Source organism: Tinamus guttatus, unplaced genomic scaffold, assembly GCF_059628265.1.
Source record: "Tinamus guttatus ecotype Peru unplaced genomic scaffold, ASM5962826v1 Tinamus_guttatus_pri_ptg000056l, whole genome shotgun sequence".
In the NCBI taxonomy this organism is placed as follows: Eukaryota; Metazoa; Chordata; class Aves; order Tinamiformes; family Tinamidae; genus Tinamus; species Tinamus guttatus.
Window position 1 is genome coordinate 6,160,020 of NW_028288590.1, and position 22,207 is coordinate 6,182,226.

The 22,207-nt window shown below is 36.5% G+C and overlaps 1 protein-coding gene across 1 annotated transcript in view; it reads left to right on the forward strand.

The window, feature by feature from the left end:
- CSPP1 (centrosome and spindle pole associated protein 1) overlaps nt 1–22,207 on the forward strand; it is a 49,952-nt gene that overhangs the window by 13,184 nt on the left and 14,561 nt on the right. Inside the window, exons 7-18 of the mRNA XM_088540116.1 lie at nt 2,098–2,199; nt 5,192–5,625; nt 9,284–9,385; nt 9,543–9,625; nt 11,188–11,281; nt 12,214–12,271; nt 15,096–15,268; nt 15,389–15,507; nt 16,336–16,414; nt 16,679–16,799; nt 17,920–18,067; nt 20,529–20,681. Of these exons, the coding sequence (XP_088396242.1) occupies nt 2,098–2,199; nt 5,192–5,625; nt 9,284–9,385; nt 9,543–9,625; nt 11,188–11,281; nt 12,214–12,271; nt 15,096–15,268; nt 15,389–15,507; nt 16,336–16,414; nt 16,679–16,799; nt 17,920–18,067; nt 20,529–20,681 (1,666 nt within the window). The remainder of the gene's footprint in view (nt 1–2,097; nt 2,200–5,191; nt 5,626–9,283; nt 9,386–9,542; nt 9,626–11,187; nt 11,282–12,213; nt 12,272–15,095; nt 15,269–15,388; nt 15,508–16,335; nt 16,415–16,678; nt 16,800–17,919; nt 18,068–20,528; nt 20,682–22,207) is intronic.

The window sequence follows — 22,207 nt, forward strand, 5'->3', positions numbered from 1 at the left end:
GGAACCTGAGTCAGCAGAAGCATCAAAACATATATATATATATTTTTCTTTTTTTCTTCTCTGACTCGGTTATCACTATTGGTTCTTTGTAAGATCAGGTGAATTCCGCGTGAGGAGACGTGGATGTGAGGGCGAAAGTGGAACTGTGCTCCTGAAGGAGGAATGGGCTGTTGAACTCTGGGTTTATGGGCATAGATTTCTTTGGAATTGCCTTCTTATGCTATGCTTGGGGCTACAGAGTCACTGTAATCTGGCATGGGACTTCTGCTGTGGAAAATGCGGCTCCTGCCCTTGCTATGTTTGCTTCATCTTCCTGCTTCTTTTGCGCAGGCAGTAAGGTTTGGCTGTATGATAAACCAGGCAAGAGCTGAAGTGAATAAAATACTAATGTTACAGAAAATTATACTAATGTTACAATAAGGGAGGCAGCAAGAATTAATGTCCAGGAAAGGGTAGGGAGTCTCTTTCAGTGGTAGCTCTCATTTATGCTTAGTTGAAATAGATCTTTACATTCAAATGTTCCTGAGCTTTGCATTATCATTTGTTGATACATGTGCTGAAGCAATGAAGGATAAGGTATTTTTGATTAGTCTGTGGAAAGCAAAGAAATACTGCAGAGGTGTCTGTTTCAGGGTTTATATCATAACAGTTCAACATTCAGTAGCGATTTTCTATTAAGAAGAAGAGTGCATTGTAATCTCTAGTCATTTAGTTATTACCACTGTAGAAACTAAAAGCGGCCAGAAGATGTCACACTGTGCACTCCTAAACTGTGTTCAGCCTCTGGGTAGATAACGGCAAAGGTGCTAGTATCTGAATTTTTGTTCCCTCTGCAAGGTGGAGTGTGCTGAATGTTAAGTCATGCAGCATGTTGAATCTTTTATAGAGCATTTGTGAGCTTTTAGCCTGCTAGAGATGTTGCTAGGTTCTCGGTTGAAGAAAACACCTCTTGGGCAGGTCTCATAGATATCTGCAGGTTTTATATTGTCACTGTTAGAAATTATATAGACACAAGATTGAAAAAAAAAAAATCAAATTTTGGGAATCATTGGTGTTCCTTGTAAAACTGTCATTTAAGCTGGTATTTCCATGGTGATAGCTCTCTGAAGAAATTGAGGTGTAAACTCTCTTTGTTTGAAATTTGTTTATGGGGAAGTAAGCATATATATATATATATATATATAAATCAGATTTTTATATAGCTCTTCTTTGTGTATAAATACAGAAGGTACTGCAGTGAAGAAGAAGGCAATTCATAAAATTGCAATACTTTTTATACAATGACTGTACAAATTGGAATTAGGTACTATAAGAGATTATATGAAAGTTTCTCTGAGTAGTATCAAGAAAAAATGGGCAGTAGTGTTTGTTTGATCTGGAGACTTTCATATTTCATATTGCATTTTTAAGTTACTGAAGTATGTTCCTGCTTATATTAAGATCTGAGCAAGCTGTTAAGTGTCACCTTGCAGAAGCAGCTAATAATTCTTAGGCAGGGAGAAGAGATTATTTGTGGAAAGCAAAGGAAAAGATTCTTTGCAATTTTGCCTTTTTTGCAGTCAGCTTAACTGCTAGCTCAAATTTGACAGTTAAGCACATCTTGCCTGAAAATGTGTGTCTAAACATATATACATATGTTGTCCTGTTTTATTGTGTGGAAATTAAAAACTAAATATAAAAACAGTATATTTTTTAAATCAGCTGTAAAGACATTAGATTGGAAATTAGAAAGAGGTTCGTAATCCTCAAAGGACTGAGGTTTTGGAACAACTTTGTAATAAGCAGGAGGAAACCTAACTTGCAAGCTGGCTTGTGAGTTGGAACTTGATGTTCAGTAGCGTGATATGGCTATCAAGGACTAAACTTTGTGCCCAAGAAGTTGCCTTCCACTTATACATTTCCAATTAAGAGAAAATACTGCAGTCCAATAATGAACAAAAAAGCCCAAACCAATTCAAGCCCTGCATGTGCATCATAAAGAAGGGGGTGGGAAAATGCACAGCTAGATGGTGTTCGCTTAAAAAGGTAGTTCTATGGGGTGAAAAGCTACTCTGCAAAAATGCAAAATTATGATAAACTTTTCAATGCCTGTTTTAGGAGAAGCTACGGCTTGAAAGGAACAAGGAGTACAATCAATATCTCAGGGATAAAGAAGAATGGAATGAAAGGCTAAGGAAATTAGGGAAGAAAAACACAGAGGTAATACAGATACTGATGTATTACAAGAGAGAATGTAAATGAACTTTACTGGAAATTCTGTCACTGTCAATTGTTTTATCATTGACTAAGACACAAAGCAAGACAAAAGAAGCAAGGAATGCAGTTTAATTAGGCACTGATTCTGTGAATATATCTGGGAAGGGCTGGCTGGGAGTCATATGGTACAGTTCCGATTCCTGCTTTAGTCATCTCTATCTGGCAGAAGGATGTTTTTGTTCTCCTGTGTCTCTTCTTTTGTGTCAATTCTCCAGATTCTTTGTGGTGATGAAAATAGTGACCAGGAAAGCTGTCTCTTTGTTGGACAGAACATTAAGCCCGGTTAGGTGTAGCTGTTCCCTTTCCCACTGCTGGCTGGAGATTTTTACTCCTGTTAAGCTGTAAGCAGGTGCACTTTCAGCAGAGAGCTGTTCTTGTAAATGAGATGAGTGTCTGCACCCTGTGCCCGGCTGCTTGCCAGCATTGAGGCTTTCACCTGCAGCTCTACTGGGTGAGCTGTCTCCCCTTAGCTCACTAATCTCAAATTGCATTTAAATAATTCAAACAGCACATTCTACTAAACAGATTTATTCTGACTGAAATAGATGAGGAGGTACTTGCACAAGCATCTTGGCCTATGCATTTTAGAGAAGGGTATTTTGCAGTAGAAGTGGCAGGTTGCTAGAAGCTTCTTTAGCATTCAGTCTTGGATCTAGAAGTGCTGCACTGCCTAAGACTCTCTAGAATAACAGGAAATAAAATGCAGATTTTGTTGTTAAAACATTTCGGTACACTTGGAACACATTAAAAACAAATTATTCCAAGAGACATATGCATTCTGCAAGATGTAGGAAGCTGAAGCATTACTTCTTAACCTCCTGGCGCAATCACAGCTAATCTCAGGAGCCCGACTTTGGTGTTTTGTTAGTTACAGTTCTCCGCTTTCTGGAAATCCTTCCTCAGAAGGATGCAGGTGGCCTGATCTTACCTTGAACATTGTTTTGCACTAGTCTGTTCCTCCAGGTCTTTTGTCATTTGAAAATGATGACAAATACTTCCTCTATTCTGTCTGAATGCCATGAACCTACTGATTTATAAAGGGCAGTAACAGTCAACAGAAAATGATTAGCTCTAAGTCTCAAAAGTATTTGCAAAAACTATTCTCAAAGTATTTGCGCTATATGAGACCGTTTGATATAGTAATCTGGAAAGAAAAATCAGCTGCGAAGGTTTCTCTATTGTTTTTTAATTTAAAAGAACTGTACAGAATGGGTATGTTGCTTACCTGATCAGTGTCTATAAATACCTCAAGGGAGGCAGTGAGGAGGACTATGCAGGACTATGCTGGCTGGCAGTGATTCTTCCTTTAGCTAGAAAAACAATCTCTGTTTACTGTGTAAGTTCATATTACCTGCATAAATGTGGGCCATAAGTCTTTAAGATTTATCTACAATTGAGGTATTCACGTTTCCTCACCTGACTTACATAATCAAACACATCCAGGGAGTGAAGTATAGAGGTTATGGAGTTTTTCTGTTTGTTTTGGCTTGTGTGTGTGTGTGTGGTGGTAGGGTGGTGAGTGGTGTGTGTGTGTGTGTGTTTGGTTTTTTTTTGGTTGTCATCCTGTCAAATATTTATTCTTCTGTGGAAACAATTTTACTGTCAAAAAACACTTTTTTTTTTTTTAAAAAAGTGCTTGTTCAAATGATTTTTCCATCTAACAAATGGAAGGTGTGTGACTAGGACTCAAAATCAAATGACCATGTCTTATGCTTAGTGGAGGTTACCTTGGAAGTTTTGTCCAACAGATCAGGAAAAATGGATGAATGGAGGTTGCAAAGGATCTCTGGAAGTTGCGTAGTTCAACCCCCTGCTCAGAACAGGCTTAACTTCAAAATTATGTCAAATTGGTCAGGACTTGCTCCACTTGAGTTTGCATACGGGTAAGGATGGAGATTCCAGAGTTTATCTGGGCAAGGTGTTTTGCTCCTTAGTCACTCTCACTGTGAACTTTTTTCCCCATGATACTGAATTCAGATTTGCTTTGCTGTGACTTTTGACCATTGCTGCTTAGAAAAGGATAGCTCTGGCGTCTCTATAACTGCCCCTTAGTCATTTAGAGACCACAATTAGTAGAATTTGTCCCCCTACACACCCTCCTTCACTTTTTCTCCAGGCTGAATAAATCCAGCTCTCTTTCGTGTGCTCCAGTCCCCTAAAAATCCCAGTGGCCATCCTCTCCAGTTGTCAGTATTCATGAGGCTTCTGTCAGCCCATTTCTGCAGCTCATCAAGAACCTGCTGAAAGGCACGTTGACCTCTCCTGTACATCGCCCTCTCCTTCCAGTTTTGTGTTTTTTGCATATTTGTTTTTCTTTACAACATTGTGAAGTATCGGATGCTATTAATGCTCTAAACGCGCTGTTTTCCCAGAGGAAAGGTTGTTGCACAGAAATACTTCACAGCTTGTCTAAAATCATGTTGTTTGCTAGATGTGTATCTTTAATACTGGCCCCTATATCATAGGATTGTTTATTATCTAAATAAATGGCCTTTCTCATAGTGACAGCCACCAGGGTGGGGAAATAGGTTATAAAATGGTCAAGTTAGAAGGTTGTGCTCTTGGGTAAGCAGTGCCATGGCTTGCCTGAAGCTGAATAGAATAAGGACATCTAGTCTGTTGGTTTCGTGTAAAGTTCAGAATGTGTATGTCTTTAAATGTGAAGGTCAAACTGTTACCTCTTGGAGTTTGGAAAGCCTCTTCAGGAGTGATAGTTATTTTTGTATTTAAAAAGAAAGAGAGAGAATTCTGTTTAGTCAAGGAAAAAATCCCTGGCTTTTAAAGTCTTCTTTGAAGAGGTTTCTATCTTTCTCACTTCCTAATGTTCCTCCAGCACCTATTTAGGGAATGTCTGAAGAAATGCAAACCCAAGATTTTGCTGTATGTGATTTGTTTATATTCAGACATTTTATTTTTTTTCCTTATTAAACAACAGGAGACAGACAGAAATAAAAAATCTACTGCCATTACCAAGCTCCAGCCAGAGCTACGTATACCAGTACAGCCCTATAGTACAGGCACAGAACCTCCCAAGAAAGATGCCTTCACTTCTACAGAGGGTTATGAAGAGCTGCTGAAAAAGAGACACCTGGGAGACAGGTATCATAGGCTAGATGATGAGGCTGAAATAAGTAGACTGCTGCATAAAAAGATGGAAGACTTGGATGTTCCCGAGAGAAGACATCGTGCATTTGCTAGCCAATCTGGCATTCCTATTAGGAGGCATCACAGACTCGATGAAGATCACAGTTTTGATAGAAGGTTCTACAGAATGGACAATGATCCCGACATCAGCGAAGAAAAGGACTCTAGATTTAGATATGACAGTGATTATGACAGAAGGCCTTCACGTTTTTTTTATGCTGAAAGGTATTTTTAATTAAGTTTTTTACTGTATTTCTGTAATGCTTCTTCTTAACAACTCTGATTTGTTCTTTTTCAAAAATCACAAAACATTCACATGTCCATTTTCTGGACTTTTTTTTTAAAAAAAAAAAAGAAGCTTTGACCTAACTTTCAGGAAAAACATTTAAAACATTGTACTAGAATGTAAGAATGTACAGCATATAGTAGGTAGCATTTAAAATAATATAACAAACTGTGGATACTGGAGAAATTACACAAGAGAAGAAGCATACAAATTATTTAGATGAGTAGTTTGCCAGATTATTTTACCGTTTGTGGGGAAATACCTGTGGTAAAAGACCCAGATTACATGTATTTTCTTAGTATGCAATTGTTTCATCAAGTCAGTCTTAAATTGCAATTTCAAAACTAGTCTGAACTTGAATTTTTGATGCATAATGCCAGATGTTAGAAATCTTTAAAAAATTCTTTTAAGTTTATTTATTTACTGCATGTCTTTCAAGTCTTTGTAAATGGGCACTGTTGAGTAAAAGTCTGATGCTAATCTAATACGTAGACAACTAAATGAATGTTTAAGCAAACATTTAAGGATTTTAAACATATTAAACAAAAATGAGGTGTTTTGTGGAAATCAATGCGAGGAAAACAGATAAGTATTTCTTTTAAATCCTCTTTTATGTTTGCTGATGAAGCAAATTTATTCATTATTAAAGTTTCTATTCTAAGATCACTTTTTATAAAAATACATACACACTCCTTCCAAATCATTCCAGGTTTGGCTATCTGGCCACCTTCAAGTGTTTCACTGCAAGAACAGGTTGCTTTCAAAAATGAGGAGTGGATTTATGGTCTGAAATCATACAAAACTTGAAACACATGGGTTTTGTCCAGCCAAAGTTAAATGAAGCAATGCAGTAAAGCTTATATGTAAATTTAACTATTTTTTCAGTTTTCAGATCCCAGAACAATGGAGTAGTATATTCTTTTCCTTCTCCTTTGTGATAAGGGTGTTACAAGAATCATTTCACCTTTGTTTCTTCAGTAAAAGAAATGGGATTTTCTTTAGCAGAAAGAGCTATTTTCCTGGAATTAACATTTATAGGAAAAAGAAAAGGAGGCAAGTTCTACCATTCTCAGCATTGTCAAATGCCACAGCCAGGTTTCATTGCTAATTACTGGTGAAATAGCTGGCTGATCTTTGAGTTGTCTGCTTACGTAAATAAATTCTGGATAGTACTGCAAATTAAAAAAAATAAAACAGCACAAAGCCTAAAATGTCTTTCTACTAGAAAGGCCTTTTCTAGGTGGTGTGAAGCCATATTTCATTCCAGTTTCAAATGCCAGTAGAGCACTATAACTATTCTAGAAAATCTAAGAAGGAATATTGAAAGATTTTCATAATGGTAAACAGCTAAACTTCCCTTAGCAACACCTCCACCAAGAAATTAAACAAGTGTTTACAACAACAAAATATCTGGAAGCATTTGGGAAATATAGACTGTAAGTGCATTATTTCAGAATTTCAAATTGTATGTTCAGAAACACTTCTTAAAAGCACATTTATTCATAACGTTTCTGAAAAAGAACTAGGAGATGGAAAGAGTGGTTAAACAGGCAGGAATAAGAATATCTGTATTTGGGGAATTTGGGGAAGCTTAACACAAATTGTACTTTTTTCAGTGGTACCTCATAAGATGGAGCAAAGCGGGCTTCAGCATATTTTTCCTTATAAAATTCTGAAGAGTTGTAGAACATAAAGAGCCTATTCTAAGAGGCTTGACTCAATATCTAACAAAGATAGCCAAAATATCAATATTTTTCAGAAAAGGATGTTACTATTAATCCTGTTAATTAATGTCCACTAGGATGAGTTTTACTTTTTTGCAAGATAGCTGTAATTTGCCGCTGTCTAATGTAATTGGACAGGTAGTCCAATATTTAACAAAAAAAGGCCATTTCATTTGTTTCTCAAAGAATATATAGTTATATATGTAAACTACCAGTGAGGTTATTTTTTTCAGTCAATAGTAAACAGTATCACCTTGAATAGCAGTAGTTACTGCAGAAAACCCCCGTGGTGCTCATATGAATGTCTGGGACCAATGCCATACTAGACAATTAATTGCTTATTTCAAGAGGCCTCTGAAATAGTCAAATACAACTTTTTCTTAGGAAGGCAGTACAGAGGATTCCAGTCTTATCCCTGTTACTAGCAAGTTTGATGTATGCCTGTGTTAAAAGAAATTGCTTGATCAGCTGAATTGTCTGAACTTAAATTTCTACATAAAATTAAGGTTTATTTAGGGTATGCTTAGTTTTTTTGCCTTTTCTTAAATTGGAGATGTTCATTTGTTTCTTACTAAGTGTACTTTGGCATCCAGTTTTCTCCTTTACGAGGAGCTGCACTTATCTCTTACAAACTATGTCCAGCTCCTCTTCAAGAAGGACGCACAGCTCAGCCCCTGAAGAGCTAGCCTTCCTGTCAGCCCCTTTTCGGGTAAATTCAGCCTTTTTCCACTCAGGTTGGATTTGTGGCTGAAAGGAAAATCATGAGAAAGAATATTTTTATTATTTGCTGTACTAAAATACATATTTTTTTAATAGTGCTTTATTATGTTGGAGGGAGAAGTTAAGTGTCTTCCAGAAAGACTTCTGTTGTGCCAGAGGGCACAGAGACTGTGACATGTTTTAGCTAATGGAGATGGTAACAGCAAAGCAAGAGGAGGTACAAAATTTGTGACTTGTGTTTTGGACACTGGGCTGTCCTCAGCAGTTGACCTATCTGGGCAAAAGCAGCTTTTTGGAGGCAGTGCTTTACTTAAGAGCAAGTACATAGCTTTCCCCAGCTCACTGGAAAATATGCAACTTTGTCCGCATTTACTGGGTGCTTTATTTTTTATTCTGTTCTTGCCTTATTTTATCAAGATAACTTGAAGCCCTCATTAGAAAGCAGTTGATTTTAAGAGTCTAGACAACCCTGTAAATTCAACTACCTCAGGTCTTTTCAGGAAAAGCTCACTTGTATCTGCGTAATTTGGGGCATCTTGGGAACTATTTACAGTTCCATTTGCATTATTTTCTTTGCTTTTATATGTAGATGATTCACTTTTCAGCTCGTGTTCTTGCCGTGCTACCTTATACCTGTCTCTTACCTTGAGGAGAACACCCATTTTCCTTTTAAATAATGTCAGGTCTGTAGCTAAGGGTGGATTCTCACGCCTGCATTAACTGTTATACTAGACTTGCCAATTAGCTGTGTGCTGAAGGCTGCCTTAGGCTTTGGCCTTTGGGCACACCGAGCATGATGAGCTTCACTTAATGCTCGGAAGGATCCGGAAGGATCCGGATTTGGTCACATGCATAAACAAGTATTGGAGTTTCTGCATCTCTTCAGCTCTCAGAACTCCAAGCAGGCCCCAGTAACATGAAGGTAGCGCTGAAGTACACTTCGGTTTTCAAATTCTGGAGAGAGCCTTGACGTTTGCCTTGACAATGCTGGTAAAGGGAATTATTTTGGGAAGTTGAATGATGTATTCAGAGCTGGGTCTATTGCCCAACGCAAAACTGGGTTGAGAATCCATTTGTAAGGGATTGGTGGACCTTCTGTTTAGGACTGGATGTACTTAGATGAACATAGCTCACTCATTTCTATTTTTTGAAGGCCATATCCAGATGCAAGAGTAAGAGATCTGCCTACAGATTATGAAGACGAATTAAAGGAAAGACCACATTTGCAACAGATCTCAAGAACTGGACCTTTTAGGTGTGTCATGCAGAGTATTTTTTTGCTAACTAAAAAATCATAATGAAAGAGAATATTTATTAAAAATCCTAATATGCTAGCTAAAATAGCCAATATTTCTTTAAACTGAGGGTGAATTTTTAAGTTTGATCTGTCTATTTTCTTTTCTCTTTGCCAGAAGTCAGGCACAAGTTGCTACTTCAGCTAGTGAACAGGCAAAGTCTGCAGCTGAAATGCCGTATGCAACAGGCCTTGTTCTTGGTATGTACAAAAAAATCTATTTAGGAACAATAAGTTAGCCTCTCTTTGCATATTTTACTTTGACAATAATTATAACTATCTTTTTTGATGCTAGTTGTTCCTAAGAGTGGTAAGTAAATATTATTTAAATTGAGAAAATCAAAAAGAAAAAGAATATTACTTTTTCCATTTAACGTAATATGGCTTTCCAGCTAGTTTTAAGAGGTCATATTTCTTCGGAAGCTTTCTTAATAGTGTAAGGATTAGATTTTTAACATTTCTTTAGGAAACTAAGCCATGGGAGTATCTGCAGTCTTGAAGACACTTGCAACTCGGTGCTTGAATTTTAATTTTAAAAATGTGGGAAATGGTAGTGTGGACAAGTGTGTCTAAGAACAGATGACTGAACATCTCTTATTTAAATGCAGCTGCAAGTTTTAGCAGGGAGCATACTAGGGAGAAATACTGTGTTTTACTTGACAAAAAACAGCATTCCTGACTAAATTCAGAAAATTTTAAGAAAATTAATAAAAGAACTGTAGTAGCTTTTCACACTTACTGGATTTAAACCAGCCTCTAAAGTTAAGCTAGACAAGAATTGGTGAAAAACTGAAAAACAGTTGCCGTAACAATTTAGTTTTACATTCGAATCAAAATAATCTGTAGTGATATATGACAGGACATTTTTTTTGGAGATTTTAAAGGCAGCATTAAAACTGGTGGTGTAATTGTCAGCCTCTCTGGTCTGTTTGCAATCGTTTTGTTATAGTTTAGTACTCGTTGAGTACAGAGATTTGTCTTGACAAATTCCTGGCTAGGCGAGGAATATTAACTCTATTGCATAAAGATTAAATATATTATCATTAAGAATTATCGAAAATATTACCATTAAGAGTTATTGGAGATGAGGTGAATGTTGGACCGAAAAAAAAAATCATAAGCTGCAAGGCCATATCATGTATTTTGGTTGCTTTTATAGTTGTAGTGGAGTAGTTGAATAAAAAAAATCACTCGACATAAATCATGGTTCTTTAATTTGTCTTTTCAGTCTTCTCCCCTTTTTTGGTCAGGTCTGCTTCACTGGAGATCCACAGAATGATTTTGTGTGCAGATACATGTTAAGGGTCCATTGTGTCTCATGGCCAGGCCTTTTTTTTTTTTTTTTTAATATAATTTTTATTCCGAGCAGTTCTTTGTAATTTTTGAGTGTCCTCATATATTTTTCTTAGTTCAGTATTGGGGAAAAAAGTCTTATAAAAATTCAGGAAGATTTTAAATTATTGTATCAGTATTGCAGTGTTTTGAAGCTTAGAACTATTCAGACTATCCAGAAATGTTAAGCTAAAAATTATATAGTTAAATTATAATAATAAAAATATTAGTTCTGATGATCATACCTAAGTCAGTTTGTATATTAAAATTTTTATTTAACAGTAAAGATACAATACTGGTAAGCACATTTCCAAACTGTGTGTTCTACTGTGTTTCATATTTTGAATTGTTTGAAATAAGGGGTTTTTGTACAGTGTCTTTTGTATGTCTTTTGTGGAGTGTTTATGCTAGTGTATGCTAATCTCCGTTAGGTGGCCATGACCAAGAAGTTCTCCAAAGGAAAAAAGAGAAATACAGGCAAGAACTGATTGAGCAGATGGCTGAACAACAGAGAAATAAAAGACGGTAGTGAAAAGTTACTATATTGTAAAAGATAACTGCTGAAATTTAAAGAAATTTTATGAATTTCTCTGAGTGTTTTTCACAAATAAGGAATTCTAGCTAGTATTTTATTAAAGATTATGTCATGTCTAATTAAACTCATTTGGATGAAGTGGATCACTTGGATACGTTTTTTTCCTTTTTTCTTAAGGATATGAAAGAGACTTTCATAATACAGAATGTTACAGAGACTTTGGGTGGGAGGGCAGGTGGAGGGGAGGCTGAGTGAGTGTGGGATTATTTTGCAGAGTTGAAAAGAACTTTCTTCACATTTAGGAAGGTGATCTTTTACTTTCAATGCACTTATCTGTCAGGCTCATGCAAAATAAATATAAACTTCTTGCTTATCTGTTCATATTTGGTTGCTGAATGTCAGTGTGGATACATAGCACAGTGATATTAATGACAGGATTAATTAAGAAGAAATGACTTGACAGTGTAATTACAAAGTGAATGTGCCCAACAAACATTATACCTGAAATATGCAGTATAAAGAACTTACTGCTGTAGTTTTGAATCACTTGTTTGAATATGCTGATAATAAGCTTCTTCCTGTAATGTGAGTGAAGATTAATTTTTATCAAAAAGTATTTAGTATGAGGTTATAGTTTAAAAAAAAGTATGCCTTTTTGTCAGTGGGATCTTTATTAGGTGGAATGGATGATAGCTAGATGCTTCTGGGAAAGTTCTGTTTATTTACAAAGAGTATGCTGTGTTCTTCTCTGACCCCAGTAGGAGTCAAGCAGATGAATGGTCTTTGTTGCCTTGGGTTTTCAGGGTTATTTTAACTACACATTTGTGAAGTCTGTGCTTTAAAAGAATTAGCATAGTTGTTATTGCTCTCTGGCTTGATCTTCTTATTTTTTAACTTTTTTTTCTCAACAACAACAAAACAGTGAAAAGGAGCTTGAACTCCTAGTTGCTGCCTCTGGAGTGCAAGACCCAGAAAAGGAGGTGAGGAACTTGGCTTTTCCTTTTTGTGTATGCAGCCTTTTTGTTACATATACATTGTGGTTACTGAGCCATAGCATGATAAATGTATGTCCCTTTTTCTAATAGGGCATTAGTATAAAATGTTAAAGTCAAGGATAAGGCTGTTAGTTGTTACCTATCCTTTCAGCTGAAGGAGAAAAGAGTTTAACAGAACTTTTCAAACACTAAGTGGAAATTTAGTACAAACAGTGTAGATGATGGGAAAATATTTGGTGTCCATTGGTAGCTTGTATATGAAACCATTAGTAATCCTCTTGTGCAAATGTAAAGTGTGCTGCTGGCCATCTTTACTGTGTGTCTAATTTGTTCTTTTCAGTTAAAAACAAACCTACAAATTTCCTCCACATCAAAATAAAATAGTTTTACAGCTGAATCAATTTACAGTGACTTTTTTTTTTTAATTTTGTAAACCTAGTTTTTACTATCAAATGCAGTGTTGAGGATTATAAGCATTTTACATGATTTTGTAAACAGCAAGATCTCTAGCACTGCATTACTTTTAGGAGTGAATGCAGAGAGAATACTTCCTATACTTCCCCAGTAAGATGATTGCTAGTAAGTTTGATCGTTAGCTCTAGGAGTAGATAATCTCTATTGGTGACACAAGCAGCTGCCCCATGACTGGTATGATTCTTGCGCGTGGGCTTGATAAATGCCCAAAGGCAAAGCTTCCTGGATGCACTGGAGACCTGCTGGGGGACGTATAGGATAGGTTGTGCTCTTGAGTAAATCCCATTACCAGCGTAAATGATGAATGATGCTGCTTTTTGGAGAGCCTAAGACATAAAATGGCTTTGCCATTTTTGGAGGGCTCAGCAGTTATGAAAGGAGCCATTTTCTAGAAAATGAAGATGAATGGGTTGCTGTAAGAGACTGTCAGAAGTGCTGGCAGCATGGGAGGCAGGAGACTCAGGGTGCATGGAGATAAGTAACAATCATTGCCCCTAAGTGGGGAGTGAGATCACTCACTACTGGTTTGCTGCTTAGAGTGTTCCTGCCCTCTCCACTTTGTGGTGCTGATTTGGTTCCTTTAGGGAACTGATAGAGCTCAGCGAGCGGGCAGTGATTCAGGTCTCTTGCCAGTTTTGCTGGTTAGAGGTGACTTGGCTCGTTGGGGATTCAGATGAGTGTGTATCTGGAGCAGGGCAGGCAAGAAGGGGCCCTCAGTAGAGGCTGCCTGTTCAGTCACAGCAGGCTTTAAGGTGGTGTCTAACCAAATCCTGTCTAACCAAACCTGAACAGCCCCAACTGTGCTGTGCTGTTGCACTCCATATCCTGCACACATCTCACACTGTATAGTACTTGCTTTATGAACAGAATGATAACCAGAGCAAGTCCAGGACACTCATGATGTTTTAAAACCATTAATTGAACTGAAAGCTTTCGATTAAGTAGAATTGCTGCATCCATTAAGCAGCAGTCACTGTTAAATTTAAATGGGTTCTCAGAGAGAAATTCTAATTAGGAAGAATTATTTTTTTGATTAATTACAGACTGATTAAAAGTCTATTAAACAAGCAGTATAGATGAAGAAGCAGCTTTTAAAAAGCAATTCCCAGATTAAACGGACTGTACCATGGGCACATCTTTAACTGCAGAGCTAAAATCCAGAGCACTGTGGGAACCATTCACACTGAGTTTGTCATTAAGAAAGGCTATTAAATGTTCTCCTGCTCAAGTTACTGGAATTGAAAATACAAGCAAAAAAGTGTGTAGGCTGCTTTATAATTTGAAATTGTCATAACTCATAACTATTAGCAAATTTTAGATTCATACTTACAAACTTGAAGTTAAATATTATAAAGAAACTTGTCTAGTAAGTTTTGAGAATTTTTATCTTAATTTAGTTCATGGTTGGTGAGTACTAACTTCCTTGTATATACTGTCTTGCAGCTAAGTGATGAGGAGGTAAACATTTAACATTTTGCTGAAATACTTTCATAACATAGGGTACAGAGTTTGCTGTTAGAGATCCTAATACTTTGGTGCTAGTATTACTGTCTCTGAATGCATGTTAGTAGAAGCACTGTCATGTTAAGATCAGTAGATTCAGAAAGAAAATCCATTTTTACTTTTAAAAATTATGTGTTTTTGTTATATTAGCTCAATTGAATGAATAATATTTATGCGTAGCAGTTGGTGTAAGGGCTTTCTGGATGTGATAATTCAGTTTCAGAACTATCTTGACTTGCATGCCTTTGCATTACTTGCATGTTGCCTTTGACTCCTCCTGAGGCTGCCAGTTACCAATAATCATTTGATACTTTCATTAAAAAATATATAGATATATATTTGTCATGAGTCCACATTAGGTGCAAAAAAATCTGGTAAAAACAAAAACAACCTAACAAGTATAACAACACTATCACAGGAAAATATTGATTAGAAAAAAAGTCTCAGTGTGTTTGATTAAAATAGCTCATAATTAGTAGAAATAATAGAAAGGAGGGAGGTATTTTAAGCATTTCTAACATAACATGAGAGTACAGTCACTGTTGGAAACTGGCAGCTTTACATACTGCAGACCAATGATGAAAATATATATTTTATCCTGTACAAAAAATAGCATAATACGTTCGCTGAAAACTGCCCTAGAGGTTGTTTTTTGCTGGTCTGAGATAAAATACCCTATATTTGTAAACATGATGGGGGAGGGGTGGAATACAACTCCTGTAAATTTAAACAGCCAGTTGGGAAGTAGTGAGGTGTTTAACACAATCTAAATGGAGGTTCAAAATATTTCATGGAAAAACAAAGGATTAACTGCATGTTTTTTTCCCTTCAGCCAGATAGACTGAAGCAGTTTGGCGTGACGGCAAGAGCTTCCGAAGAGAAAGCACCTCCTGAAAGGCCCCGGGTCGCTTTCCAGACGCCTGTGCCTGTCCCTTCTGTCTCGCCGATGAACGAAGACTTCCAGAGAGGCCTATCCAGCACCCTGGGTGAAATAGCAGCTCCCAGGTGCTTCACCATCATGTTCAGATCTTAAACTGAGCTGAATCTGGATTTTTTTTTCTTAGTGCTGATGTTTCTCTTCAGTTGTACGATAAAATGAAAGCCACCTTCCTTTTTTCCTTTAAGGCTTGCAGCTATGCCACCACCTCCCCCACCAGCTCTGACAGACAACTACAGGACACCTTATGATGATGCCTATTATTTCTATGGGGCTCGGAATCCTTTGGATCCCAATCTTGCATATTGTAAGTTGACAGTTTTAGGTGGGTTGATGAATTAAATTATGAATAACTTAGGACTAGTAACAGTTAGTTATGCCCTGTTTTTAGTTGTGTACTGAATGAAAGAAGGAAAAGAACAATCTTCTCAGAAGATTTTATTCAGTTTCAGCAATAAAAACATCTTCTAAGATTACTTAAATTATTTCAAAGTTTTTTTTGTGTGTGTTTAGGTTGTGTTACAATTTCAAATATAATTTTAATTATTTTTAAAGAAAACACATAAAGTAATCCAATATTTTATTTTAAAAACTTTTTTATCTATTTTGTGACTGCAGTATGAGGATTTAACAAGTCAAACTAGTATGATTTATGTGGGTTAGAATTTGTTTATTTTTGTTTTTTTGTTGTTTTGTTTTTTTTTTTAAACAGAAAAATCAGTGTTTTAAGATTTAAAAAAAAAAAAAAAGTTATTGTGGTACCTTAATTGAAAAGTTGAAATAAATTAGAGAGCATGTGTGGGTCTTCTCACAGCAGAAGAGGCTTTTGAAAACATGAGGACAAATGGTACATTATTTATGTTAGTTTATTGTAAAGTGTCTTAATGAAGATGCAAATTTTTACAGGATTTAAATATATTATTTCAAAATGTTTAATCAAATTTAAATGGAAGAGATGAAATTAAACAGTGGGTGTTGGATTTCTTGCTTTAGGGGGCATTAAGCATAGCTGCATGCTGTAGAAATCCAGGATCCTTTTCATGATCCTGCCATCAGAGCTTGAGCCGTGGACTGTGTTAGCAGTTGTTTGTTTTTCAGTGTTCCAAATTTAAAATAGCTATTTTTTAATGTGTAGATGGCACAGCTATGTTGGGAATGCAACCCACACCTAACCTGGATGTTCCTTCAAGCCAAGTCCCAGCAGAGCAATCCCTGTAAGTACTATCTGTGTTCATTTTCCATGCTTTTCATGTTGGGAGTGTTTTTCTAACAAGGGATCAGACTTTGAAGTGAAGTGTGTTAAGGGAAGCTCCCTAAACACCTGATCAAAAATTCCTGCCTGAACTGTAATATGAAAATATTTGAGATTATAAACAGGCTGTGGGAAAGCAACAATGGTTCTTGTGTATTTTGAACAATGACTTTTTTTGTCCTTTGAACCCTAAGATGTTTCTTTTGTGTGTGTTCTTTTATTTCAGAAGTAACACCGGACAGAGGAGTACAGCAGATAGACAAAGAAGCATAGGAATATTTTCTGAAGAAAACACAAAGCCTTCCAAAGAGGTCGCATTATCTTACCAACAAGAATTGCAACTGCAGGTACTGAATAATAAAGCCATTCCCATTTTCTTCTTCTTTTGACTGTATAGTGGTTGTAACTATAGTACTCTTCCAAACATATTTATACTTAATATTCAGGTAGAAGCTTTCCTTAGCAGCTCTCAGGCGTTTCATCCCTTCTTGCCTCCTGTTCATCTGACCCTCCTCAAGTTCACCTTAGCAATTTAGATGGTTGATAAGCTTTTTATTTTTTGTCAGAGACAGAGATTTGGGATTGAGCAAACAATTTTGTATCATCGAGTTTTGTATATTCCTTTCATAAACATGTATATTTCACTGAAAACATTTTATCCCTGTAATATTCGGAAAGAAATTCTGTCCTCTCATGTGAGAGACTCCGCAAATTGACATAAAGGTCTAGTAAACCTGGCACAACTTCTCACAGTTTTTCAGAGTCATTATACTGCTTATCATTGAGAGCTGACAGAATATATTCTATTTGCTGCCTCCCTACTTTCTTCCTATAGGCAAACCTGACTGATTTTTTTTTTTTTTTTTAAAAAAAAAAGCATTCTACAAACTAGATGGATCTTTGTTGGCTTGTTTCATCTTTATAAAGTCATCTGACTACGTGATAGAGAAGTCTTTGTTATCTGATACATAAAGGCAGCACACTTAACTACATTCCTGTATTCTAGCTACAAGAATATACAATGTTTTAAAAGCATTGGCCCTTTTCTAACAATTGTATCATTTATAAATGATGCCTTGATTTATTAGGAGACTTAAGTAAATAAGCTAATTTTGAAGACAAAGACAAATCATGCAGAGTTATATGCTATTTGTGAACATTGTCAAATGGCTGTAGAATTATAACACATTTTATTAGGGCATTTATTGATAAGTCTTTATTTCTAGTTACCCATAGTGTAAAGTTTCACAAATAGTAACGGTGAGAGAAGATAAAACTGGGGTACTGTGAAATTTTTCTTGTTTGATTTTTCATGTGGTATAAATTTCTGTATCAAAAAATCCTAGGATTTGGGACCTTTATACTGTGAGTGTCAGTTGTGAATATTTCTGGAGTTTGGAAGCTTCATAGTGTGTATTAATGGCATGTTTAAGGCATGCTTATGCCTTATTTTTCGTTTGCTTTTAGATAAGGGAGAGGGAAGAACGACGCAGGCAAGAGAAAGAGGAAAAGGAACGCTATGAAGCCAAGCTAGAAGCTGAAATGAGGAATTACAACCCATGGGGAAAAGGTGGTGGTGGTGCTCCTCTCAGAGATGCGAAAGGAAATCTGATAAGTATGTTTTTCAAAATTACGGGTTGTCTTTTTTTTTTTTTTTTTAAGTGGTGTTTTCTCACTCTTGCAAAGCACTATTTATACATATTATTCCTTGTGTTTTAACATAGCACTTCCTTGAAATAAGTACTTCTGTTTGTCAGTAAGGTGCACTGTAGGAATGTGTCAGGGTGAAGTTACTTTGATTTTAGTGGAATCATTTGCATGGTACAGTCTGAACCACATGAGGAGCTTAAGATATGTCAATTATCAATGAAGACAACAAACAATAGTAAAGGGAGAAGAGAGGAAGCAAGCCCCTAGAGTTGTCTGCAATACAAATGTGCTAGACTTCTGTTAGGATGATGTAATTTAAACATTCTACTGGCTTTTTTTTTTTTTTTCTGAAAAGTTATGTCTTGGTTTGTTTGTGACATGGAAAATGGGGAAGTGTTTCGACAGATACATAAATAAGTGGAATATTTAAATTTTACTACATAGGTGGTGTGTGGTCACAGCTAGTCATCAGCAATTATTTTTAAGGCTTTTTGTTTTTCCAACTGCTTTTTTTGTGCAAGAGAGGATAATGAGATAGCGCTAACCCAGGCAAGTGATGATCGAACCTTCCAGTAAATCAATGGTAACAGTAAATTCCTGGCTCTGGATCTTGAACTTGGTCCCTACATTAGGCAAGTATCTACTTATCAGAGGAGGCATAGTTTTTATTGCATTAGAAGACCCCACAGACAAATATATATTTTTATAATGCATATGCAGAATATTTTGTTTTTGTAAAATAAAACTGTATTTAATAGGCACAATTAAATTAGTTACCTCAGAATAAAATTATTAACCTACAATTCACCCTGGTGCCGAAGGTTTTCTTTTTTGAACTATGGATGCTCTCTATCCCACAGTCTACACAACTGTTTTGGAAATGCCCTTAATGATGGTTGCTTCATTTCATGCTCATGTTTGGCCCCTGATGGGAGGGTTTATGTTGCAGTAGTTATCCAGCAGTTATCTCCTGCTGGCCTATTCCAGCTCTCCTCATTCCTGCCTATAGCACTTACTCATTCAAGGAGCTTTGCTGGCTCCATCCAGCGGATGGATTCATCCAAGAGATGAAGTGATGCTGACTTTGTGTGGGAATTTTAAAGCCAGGCATAACCTCTCATCAGATATCTCTAATTCTGCAGTGTTATATTTGTCCTCCTTCATGATTCTGTGTTACCAAGAGGATGACTTTTCCTAGGGCAATTAAAACAAAATGGACTTGGTGCAGAAATCTAAGTACTTTGAGACATTGAGAGGAATTTTTTTTTTTCTTTCTCCAAAACAGTGTGACCAGATAATAAGTTTAGAAACTTATCTTTAGACTTCTGTGGATAGAGGTGCTCACACTGCCTAACTTTAAGCACTTAAATTAAGTATCTGGTTTAGTTACACTTCTTTTTCCAAGCCATTCATGGATGGATGAGACAGAGGAAGAGGTGGGTAACTTAAATTGGCTTTTGATTTATATAATACTCCTGAAAAGCCTGTGTCCCTCTATAAATGAGGAACCAAGAGAAAGACACTTCATAGCCTGCTTTCTTCCATGACACATTCAAAGTTGCTTTTCCTGACGTAGTTTAACAGCTTGCTAGGTAAGCTATGGATCCAATGTCATCAAGATTGTAAGATTCTCTTTTTTACGTGTCTATATATTGTGCTATCCAAATTGTCTTTTTATCTCATTGAAAAACATCTGTATAGATACTTTAGGGACTCTGGTACATGCATGGCTTTTTTAGAGGGAAGAATATAATTTAAGCTTTTCTTTTTTAAGGGCGCTTTTAGGTATAGTGTTGTGAATATTTCAAAATTAGTTGACACTGATAACTTTGATCAAGATTTTTATCCTAATATGTGCAATATAAATTTTGGTGAAAATTTTGAATTGACTTATATCCACACCTGGATTATTACTGGAGGCGTGAAAAAAACAAAAAACGCATTAATGGTTTATTAGGGTCCTCACCATTAATACAGATGAAATCCAATAGAAATTCAGGACTTAGGATGCAATGTTAAACTCGATATTTTACAACTTTAAGCAAATAGAAGAATTTGTAGCTTCTAAGCTTGTATACCAGCACAGATTTGTCTGTCTCTTAGTCTTTAGGCTTTTATCCCTCATTCTCAACACACTTTCTAGGGGTTGTTTTAGCTGTGAAGAACTCTACTGATGAAAGAAAAACAACAGCATACAAAGTAAATTTATAAGTAATTATTACATTTTAATCAGTGAATTCTTGATAGCTAACATTTTGTCTGCAGCTTATATGTTACTGGTACTGCCTAAATCTTTTGTTCCTGTAGCTGGTGAGTGTTCCTGAAAAAGAAATCTGCTGAAACATCCCTGTGCTTTGAGAATCTGTGGTGAATGTGCCTTTTGTGGGAATAAAATATTGTAAACAGTTATTTCCCCTTTCCTTTAGCTGACTTGAATATGATGCACAAGCAGAATGAAGATGCGTATCATAATCCAGAGGCGAGACTATATGAAGATAAAAGGGCTATTGTATCTGTTGACCTAAGTTTGGCCTCCCCAAGACCCGAGAATGCAGAAGCATCTACGAATAAAATAGCAGGTTTTTAAGAATACTATATTATAGCTCTAACTATTTGTAGGTTTTAATAATCAAAATTCTCTTGTCTTCTTTCCTGTAGTCCTTTAGTAGTGCTAGTGCCCTTTGCCTGTGTAAGTCAGTGCTGTGATTTTTTTCTCACTGTCGTCTTTGTGCGCACTCAGAATGTATTTTCCTTCTGTCATTTCAGTACTCTTTATTGTTTTAGTACCAGTCAGGGTCAGTTTTCTGGATTTGGTGTTAACTAATCAAATCTTACAGATGTGATTCTCATTGAAATGAGACAGGGAAATACAGCTCTATAATAGGAGGGAAGATGGAAAGAAAGGAGGAAAGACTGCAGATTGATGATGATGGAAATTCAGATGAAATTGCTGCAGTTTTGAGGTTAACAAATTTAAAAACTACAGATGAATTTGGCACATGTGCAGTCATGTGCACTGCCTCTTAAGTTTTTAGATTTTACTGTTTTTTTTTTTCCTATTTTTAAAATATTTATCTCCCTTTCTCTTATGTGTGAAAGATCCAAATGAGAGCACTGCAGAACTCCAGATGTGTCCTCTGTCACAGCTGGGCAAGGGTCAGGACCTGTGGTGCTCTCCTAAAGGCAGTTTAGATGTTGCCTCTCCTTCTCATGGCAGACCTTGTAAAGAATTAGGTGGCAATTGGAGCATGGACCTGGACTTGACAAGATTGCAGCTCACCATCCTGGCTGTACAATTTTCTTTTGTCCTCCCACCATCCCCCTCTCCCGAACTTTGTCCCTAGTACACCATAAATTTAACCATTTAGCAAGAAGTGAAACAAGCAAAACTGAGAAAGCAATAATGCAGGATCTCCGAGTCCCCTGGCTGAAGCACACATTTTGGGATCAGGAGGTGGGGATTGGTTCAGACAGAGATGTGGACTTCAGTCTTGAACTTTCTATTTGAATACTCAGACAGTGAAGTGGCCCGTTGCTGGTTACTTTTGTTTTATTCCCCTTCCCCTTAAAGAGCAGTTTGCAGGAGAGTAGCAGATACACAACGTTCACACCTGGACATGTTTCTGCGTAACTTGTCTCTCTTGTGTATGTGTTTTGAGTGGTATATAAACTTTATTTCGACTTACAGGTTGGTTTATAGCTAGTTATAGCTTGTATGAAATATATCCTGAAAGAGGTACATGTAAAATTTGGAAGCATTTATACTGTGATTCCATATAAAAAAGAATATTAACCTCAATATGTACAATGTTATTTAAGATAGACAACACACTTTTGAGTAGTGAGCATGGTGCATCCCCATGCAAGTTAATGGGAATGTTATTTCTGCTCACATCTGACTTTGATCTTAACCACCATATGTGGAAAAGCAAAGGGGGAGCATGAGAGCAGCCATGACTGTTCATTTGAAATTTCCAACAAAAGTGTGGGAGTAGAGCCATGATTTACTCCAAAGGGTACTGCCTCAATCATGTGTAAACTCAATGTGAGTAAGGAATGAGCTGTAGCAGGTAGAAAGTCAGCACAGTGTTCTCTCCTTCTCCTA